General features: G+C 45.8%; 1 protein-coding gene across 1 annotated transcript; it reads left to right on the top strand.

Annotated features, from left to right (window-relative positions):
• The first annotated feature begins 1,498 nt into the window (after positions 1-1,498).
• Positions 1,499-8,850, top strand: LOC106487989 (endonuclease domain-containing 1 protein-like). Its single transcript, XM_013946808.2, has 3 exons — positions 1,499-1,552; positions 5,687-6,006; positions 7,470-8,850. Exons 2-3 carry the CDS (start codon positions 5,722-5,724, stop codon positions 8,013-8,015), a joined length of 831 nt encoding a protein of 276 aa, XP_013802262.2. The 5' UTR covers positions 1,499-1,552; positions 5,687-5,721; the 3' UTR covers positions 8,016-8,850.

Raw genomic sequence — 8,850 nt, 5'->3', positions numbered from 1 at the left:
AGATTGCAGAAACTGAACTCTGAGTTCATAGAAATGCAGGATAAGACATACAGCATGTGGCAGGAGGACTAGAAGATCTGTATAGAGATGAGAAATTCAAGATCAAATACTCATGCTTCCTGCAGTTCTTAATTTATTCAAAATATTGCAAAATCCCTTCAACTCTGCTCCAATGTGGCAGCTCAGGCCAATGGACCCTTCTTACTGCCCCTGACTTGTCATACCCATTTCTAGTGCAGGCCCCAAACTCTAATATGCCCCTGTTACTGCAGGTGGTTCTTGGCCATAATCATTGACAATCTTCAGTCCCATTCCCACCCCGCTGTTAATCTAGGAAACTAGCATCTTTCCTTAAGCTGTCTCTCTCACTTAGAGAGACCAGAAGAGTCAACCCTTCCTGTCACCTTTCCTTTGAGGTCTAGAGAACGCAGCCTACTGAACCTTAATCTCTGCCTCCATCCCCAAAATACCTTTTGTCCACTCCTCTTAATGGAGGAAACCCTGTCTCCATCCAGCATCCTTTCTGTACAGATTGGGATCCTATCTGAACACGAGTGCAGCAGTGCCTGTAAAGGCAGAACATGCAATTTGCAATCGTCTGTACGCTTTCTGCCTGGAAAGGGCAATTTGGACATCGGCTATTTTGTAAAGATGGGACTTGGAGTTGATAAATGCAGTATTAAAGAAGAGGAAGGGGTCTGTGGTTCAGGTATGGGTGCAGACACAGGAGAGGACCTGTGTAACGAGATATAACTTTTAAATGTTGTTGCTTTTTCTAGAAAAAGTAAATGAATAAGTATTCCACACTGATTTAGGACAGTGATGTGCCCTCAAAATCTGTCAGATGGCATTAATAAGTGCTACTACAAAGTCATTACAATCAGGCACAGGAAACCCTTTACTCTGACCACATTGATTATATTGAGTCTCTGAGAGGCTGTAGAAGAGCAGATTTTGGAAGATCTGTGTGTACTCAAAGACGGGCTGTATGGTCTAATGTCACTGAAACAATTTAGCACTTGCTTTACTCTATCTTCCTCCGCGCACACAACAATGGCATTATATGCTGCCAAAAAATTATCTCTGGGCCAAGGCTGTCTTATCTCAAGCTCTTGTGAGCTTTACATCCGCTCACAAGCGATGTGCAAGCCCAGGGCTGCAGGGCAGGCCCGTAGGGACCATCTGCTGGGAACAGATACGTGTGAAGATGCTGCAGCAATAGCTGCTGTGCACCACGGGAAATGAGGAAATGGAAAGAGAAATCACCAGACCCTGTTTCTGACACATGATTATAGTCAGCAAACTTGAGAGAAATCCTGAGGAAATCGCAAATAGCCATTGCTACCCCATTTCTGGGCAGGCATGAACAAATCTCCCCAGAGTAATAACCACAGAAATCCATCTTCTTTCTGTGAGTTTCCTTTTTTATAAAAAGGGACAGACTTATGAGCTGGTATATATTGCAGGGGCACTCTTGAGGAAACACACGGCCGCTTCTCCAGGGAGAAGAACGAAGCGATAGTTCAGCTCTTCTGAGACTCTGTGGTTCAAGGTAGGTTCTCACTCCTTTTTCACTGTTGGCTGTAATATTTCTTTTCTGTTAAGTGTTTTGTTACACTTCAGAGAAAATATAGCGGGCAAAGGGTATGTTGCAATTGCTAAGATCTACCCACCCCGTCAGGAGAAAATTATGCATGCACCATACTTTGCAGTACTTTACATTTTATATTAGAGAGGGTAAGGACAGAAGGAATGACTTGGGAAGGAAACACAGGCATAGAAAAGTAGAAGGTAAAGCCCTGAAGAATGTGAGAGAGGTACTAAGAGGCAGCAGAGACTGGAGGAAGATGGGAACTTTTTCCCGTGTGGGCTAATACCCAGTCCTTGAGAAAATAAAAAAATCAGGTGGGGTCCAGGATAAATTGTACTTTTTGTGGTGCTCAAATCAAAACCCTTGAGGAAGGAACACTATTCCCAAAGGGACTAAACTATTCCACTGTGAACTGGAAGCCAGTCTCCAGATGCTGTTAGACCTGAGCCCCTGAGCCTTCGGCGGCGCTGGTGATGTTTTGTGCATCTGGAAGAGGCACCAAACCTTGGTGGGATGCTCCAGACTTGTGGCTCTGTTCCTGCCCCTGCTGCTCACCAGCTGCCCCAGCCAAATGTTGGACCTGGCCAAAGATGCTTAAGGGAAATGATACTACAGGAAGCCTGGGGAACAGATGCACAGCAAGATGCCTAACAGTGAACTGAGATGTTTAACTGTAGGAAAACAGATTCCTTGCTGTTTTTTTTTTTAATTATTCACCATCAAGATGATAAGAACCATCATATCCCATCACCATTATACCATTTATTATTGTTATTATTAAATAGTTTCCAAAGAGGTGGTTGTCCTGCACTTCTCGTGACTTTTCACAAGCCTCGAAGGTATTTAACACTCTGAAATTAAAACGGCATGAACTTGGCTAAACAGGGCTTAGTTGTTCAGCTAAACCGTTCAGCTCCATAAGCACTGCAGCGCTAACACCAGTGTTATCTCCCAAAGACACGTGCGAGGTCAACACGACCTGGTTGTTAGCTCACCTGGGAACTTCGCAAAGATATGGGTTATAATTGAAACCATGAGATGTTTCTTCTCCTTATTCCTCTTTCTGCAGTCTTTTTGATCAGTGGCTCCTTGTGGTCAGCTGCAATCTGTGCTCACTGAGTTGCTGTGAGTGGCCCTAGGGCCATGCGTGTGTGAGTGTGTGTGTGCATGCATGCAGGGGGACTACTGGGTCCTGCTGTTTGTCCCCACATGCAGCGAATGTGAATGTTCATCATCCATGTTACATCCTTAGATCAGCCCTCCTTTTTTCCCTGCCCTCTCAAATCTTCAAAAAAGTCATGGCACAGTCCTTCCTTCTCACTCAAGCTGGGGAGATGCAACCAAAGTGTATGAAGACGATGGACCAGATTCAGGCCACTTACATTAGGCCAGGGCACATCGGATTTATCCCTTGTAATTTGAGGCATCTTCCATACAGTTCACAGAGCTGAGCTACGGGCCCTGGACACCCTTCACAGTCAATGAAGTGAAGCAGACTATTTGGGATGTGATTTCTCCTACCTATCTTGGATGTCTGTGAGAATGCCATGAATTATTATTAGACTCCATTATTATTATTAGACTCCAGCAAGGTCTTGACTAGCTAATAGGGAACGCTAGGCATCGGGTTGCATCCGAATGCAGTAGGACGGTCAAGGTTGCACGTGATGCACTGAAGATGCCGGGTACAGAGTCCCATCCTGAACAGAGGTGGCAATACAACCAGGCAGTCCTTTACAGTTGATCTGGCAACAGCACCTCTTGAATTACCACCTGACAATTACAGCACGTGCTCAGCAGACAGCAAGAGACTTGGGGTTTGTACCCTCTTTCCTGTGCACCTTCAGGAATGGGTAGATTCATGGTCTTATTTTGGCCCTCTGTTAGCAGAGGTTTGCTCATAGCCATAGGGAACAGATGTTTCAGAAATGCCATAAAAATCCTTGCATAATAAAACTTTAAGATTCAGTTGCCAAGTCACCTGGAAAATTCACACCAAACTGTTAAAGGAACTGAGCAGACTTGTGAATAAGAGGAGGTAGCTTGCAGAGTACTGTAACTCTGCCCTTGACCTTGTAAAAAACCTATGGAAAAACACATTTCCAACACAGGTCCTGGCTCCACCCCTGGCCAACCTTACTCCAAATCCTGTTTGAGAAATCCAGTAAAACAGAATTACGTATAACTCTCTCTTCTTGAAGATCATATATAAACAGCCCCAAGGTCACAGCCAGTTTCAGATTGTGGTGGAAAATCCTCTAGCACTTTGGGGCTCCAAACAGAACCACGTGAATAAACAAATTTGTGCGCTGCTCTTTCACACGATAGGTTGGTTTCTATGTATTTGAAATCTAGTTATTTATATATATATATAAAGATCATGGAGGGGGTGGTCCAAAGGAAGGACTTTTCAGTAACTTTTCTGCCTGACCTGGGGCAGATACTCTCAGGCTCTGGAGACTACTGTGATGAATCACTTCTCGATGAAGAGTTAGGAAAAGTGCCTAGAGGAGAGATATGTCTGTGGGATTTCTTACCTCTTCTCAGTTTTCAGCTTACTGGTTTCCGTGTTCCTGATCCAAAGCTAGTCAAGAGGAAAAAAACAAACAAAACTTATTCTCTTGGTCTCAGTGTAAGTTTCCAGTTAGATGACTGTAGGGAACAACTGATATATTACCGTCAGGCTAGGAAATCAAGGCAACTATCAGCTAAAAATACATAAATATGTGACAATATAAAACATGCCATAAGGTGCTTAGGCTAAATATAATCGGGCCAGATGTCTTGGGTCAGAGCGTGGTTATCTCTAGCTCAATATCCTGAATCCAACGGAAGTTAATAGATGAGACTCAGGGAAAAGAATAATAAAAGGGCAAGAGTGTAAGGTTACTTTCCTCGTCTTCAGCAGTCCTCAGCTTGGAGAATTCCCCAGCCAAAGGTGGTTTTTGTGTTTTACAGGCCACGACAGCTTTCTGCCCTATGAATCTTTTCAGCTGCTTTTTCTACCTGCCTTATTTCAAATGCTAACCATTTTAAAACTACTCAGCTGAAGGTCTAGCAATGAAAATGGAAAGATCACTGCTATTCCAAAGCCTGTGGTGTGGCTGAAACAAGACAAAGCATCCTGCATCGCTGCCAGCATCACGGGGAATTTTGGAGCAGTGCTCTCCAAACAGCAAGGTATTGCTGACCACTGACAATCATTTCAACACCTCATAGACGCGAAATAGGACCTATTTCTGCTCATGAAATAGAAATTCCTGGGCCAGCTCCTTTTGCTATACAGGAAAAACAATTGGGAAAGCTGCCCTAAAGACACGGATCAGCAGAAATCCTGTGCAATCGTGGGAAGAGCTGCCCCTCAATAACTGCATTGCTATAGCAGCATCCAGGGTGCTGTTAAGGTAAAAGCACCATCCCTCATGCTTGCTCTTACCATCTGGCTGTCCCCATCTCTGTCTGCGTCCATGTGTCTGTCCCACTCCTGGACTGCAAGTTCATTGTCTGGGGTTGGACAGCATGTAGCACAGATCAGGTTTGGTCCCAGATTGGGCATTTTTTTTGGAAAGCAGGTATCGAACAGGAGAAAGGAGGCAGGACTGGACAGGCGTGTGAGGAACTAGCAGCCTGGGCAGGGGGGCTAGTGCTGCCAGGAGCAACGCTGGCAAATGAGGCCGCAGAGCTCAGGACTGCTCCCGCAATGCAGGCTGAGCTGGGCTTCACTGCTGTTTCCCTTCCAGTTCCCCCATGGGACCAATGCCCGGCTCAGCATCGTAGCTGGGTGAGCAGAGCATGTCCCATCTGTAGGTCTCAGCCACAGCTCCTCTGCTGTGGAAAGGTCCCTGGAGTAGAAGGGAGCGAGATGCTATAGTGAAATGGGGGCTTCCCATTGCTTCTCCTTCTAGGCACCTAAAACTTATTTTGGATTTCACCCTAATTGCCCTGTTGATTTTTCTATGCCCAAGAGGACAAGGTACAGGCAGAATTTGTCCCCTCCTTGATCTCTTAATGTCCTCTCCTCTTCCAGCACAAAAATGACTCCAGGCTGTGACAAGCTGTCTCTGAGTTGAGTGTCTCTCTGCATTTGCCCTCCAGGTGTGCAAGAGCCTTTAGCTTGAAATCCTTCCAAAATGCTGTTACTGCTACTGCTGCAGATCTCAGGGAGCTGCCTCTGGCTGGGACGCAGTGAGGTGGTGACATCGTTTGAAAGTTCATGCCCTCAGTTTTTCTTCAAGGAAACTCCTCCAAATGAAGCCCTGGAACCAAACAGTCCAGCCCGAATTTGCCAACGTTACAAAAACCAGTATTACTTTGCTACCCTGTACGACAGGGACAGGCGTATTCCTGTATACTCTGCTTACCTGTACCAGCCTGGATCTGGCAAGAGGCCTAAAACTTGGATGGTTGAGCCCCAGGTGAGTATCCTCTTTTACAGCACATCTCCCTCCAGTCATTAAAAGCTGAACTGCAGCATACAACCAAATACTCCCCCTTCTCCCTCTGCACATGAAAACAGACCCACTGGATGGGATTCTTCTCATCTAACTTCAGGCACCCTGAACACATGATTCATTTGATTCATTTTAGCCATCAGCAGGAGGATGAGATGAGTCATGTCCTAGAGTGCCCATTTCTCTGCATTGACCTTACAGAAGCATAGGTGACTGTCTCAGATGGAGATGTCTATGTTTTGTATTTCTCCATTTAGTCAAATAACTCCCCTTCTGGTCCCATGCTGCAGTGGAGAGACCAAATCATGGGAAAAAGATGTCCAACTGGAGCTCAGCTTGGGGGACCAGCTGTGCTCTGGTCCCCAGTTTGACTTGAACTGCTGTGCAATCATGTCATAGCTTGTTTGCTCCAGGTTCAGAGTTAATTTGGCTTTGTAAGTGCTGTGAGAGAAGTGTGCAGAAACTCAGAAATGGATGAGATGACCTAGTGAAAGAGTCCAGTCACAGGCACGTAGGAATAAGTGGGTTAGGTTACAAGTGGATAAATTTACCTGTGCAATATTTAAGGAATTAAAAGGTGGATAGGATCAGTATCAGTCAAATCAGAAGTGAATAATTTCATCCACCTGCAGTTGCTGCTTATCACCATTGCCTCAAGCTTGACTCAGAAGGATCCACGAAACACACAGACCACCACTAATTACAAAGCCCTTCCAAACATCCTTTGGTCAAACTTTAGACCTTCAGTAAAAAAGACCAAATAATGGAAAAGAAAAAGATAAAATTCAGGTCATTGCTAGGTCCCAAGTATCACTAGAGAATTTAGGCAAAAATGATCCACAGAAGAAGGTCATGTCCCCCGATCCAGGGGAAGGCCAGATATATTTCCCTAAATATGAAAAGAAAGGTGTTACAGTTACAAAAAAAAAATCATTTGCATTCTTTACTCCTACAGGAACTTAAGCAATTAATTAATTTGGTATTGTACCAGTGTAGTCTCCACATTTAGAGGGGGGGATGCCACCCTGAGCAGATGTGGGATGTGGAGATGGGTGGAAAGGGAACCAGATGTGTGAAGGGAGGCAACTCACCGAAGTCACCTTTCTCTGCAAACTTGGGAGAATGGAAAATGCTCATTGTCTCGTGCGTCCACCCATGCTTCCACAGCAGGCTGCAGGGTGGATTTCAAGGGCCACAGGTCAAATCAAAAGCAGTCACATTTTGAATGTTGTTTTATTCTAGTTTCCCGCGTTTGTGGGGGAGGGTCAGCGTTATGATCTCTGATTCATGAGTTTTCATACATGGAGATGGCAAAACCTGAGTGCCAGCTACTCTTTTAGGCTCTCAGAGACTTCTCCTGCAGGGAAGCCTGCCCCGTTACTCCCATCCCCAAGAACTAAACCCGTTCTTCTTCTTTACCTTCCAAGCTGATGGGTTCAGTTTATCCCAGCACAATGGAAAGAGAATGGACCCTCTTAAATTATTTCAGCGTCACCTCAGAGCAACTCAGCAAGAGCCAGGCTGTCCTCAAAGATTACAAGAACCTGACAGGTTTGAACCGCGGCCATTTGAACCCCAGTGGCCATCACCCCGACAACAGCAGCAGGACGGCTACCTTCACCCTCACCAACATAGTTCCCCAGAACGAAAAACTCAATGGTGGGGCCTGGAAAAACTATGAGCAGCAAACAATGATCAAGGAGACGCAAGGCTGTGCCACCACCTATGTCGTCGTGGGTGCCGTGCCGGGGAACAACTATATTGCCAATGGGCGGGTTAATAAACCCAGCCACCTCTGGTCTGGTGTCTGCTGTGAGATGGACAACGATGAGAAGAAGGCCTGGGCTGTCATTGCTGAGAACGACAGGAACAACATCCAGCTCATCACGCTGGGAGAGCTGGAGGAAATGTTGACCAAGCTCTATGGGAGGGACCAGGTTTCTCTGTTTGACAGAGACTGTCCTCGAGAATAAACCCCACTTCACATCTCTGGGTATAAAAGGCTCAGGAGCCTTTGCCGCTAGCAGCCCCGCCACATGCGCTGTGCACCGTCTGTCCTGATTCCTTCACTAGCAGCTTTCCTGGCTCTGTCTCTCGGAGCATCTTCTCCCCCGCTAAAAAGTAGGAAGAGGTCAGCAGAGGCTCCAGCCTTTTGCTTCCTTGCCCTGTCACCAGCCCTCGCAGGGAGCTTTCGGGAGAGGTCTCTGGGAGGAGTCCCTGGCTGGGCCACTCCACAGGGGTGGTCTGAATAGCAGCCCATGGCAAGGAAATCAGAGTTTGCCATTAAGGCTAGTGAGGCTTTGCCTTTTTTATTTTACCTCTTTGCCCATATTCAGATTATAGTTCCTTCCTCCCTTCATTTGACATCGCTGGTAGTTTGTTGCTGACTTGCCCTATCAGTAAGAGTGTAGGACTTCATTCTGGGCTAAGGAAACCAAAGAGCCAGAGGACTGCTGATAAGCTATAAGGATTATCCTATAAATGCGTTCTATAAAGGCAGGTGCAGTCAGTGACAACAGAAAAGGAGAAAAGGAGAGAGAAAGAGATGGAAAGAAGGAGGGCAGCGAAGCATATGAAAAGCATTCTAGCTATCTGTAGATAGGTAAAAAAGGAGGAAGAAGGAGATAATGTAGAGCTAATTACTAGGCTCCCTAACGCTGAGCTTACATGAAGACCATGCTTATGTAAATTTATTTGCAGGTTTTTGTTTGCTTGCTTTTGGACCATGTACCTTGAGAGGTATCAGACAACCCGACTCAGGGATGAGCTATATAGCAGACTTTGACCAATAAAAGATAAATTGCTGTG

This window comes from Apteryx mantelli, chromosome 1, assembly GCF_036417845.1.
Source record: "Apteryx mantelli isolate bAptMan1 chromosome 1, bAptMan1.hap1, whole genome shotgun sequence".
NCBI lineage: Eukaryota > Metazoa > Chordata > Aves > Apterygiformes > Apterygidae > Apteryx > Apteryx mantelli.
Note: the sequence above shows the minus strand (reverse complement) of the source record. Positions and strands in the feature narration are given on the sequence as shown.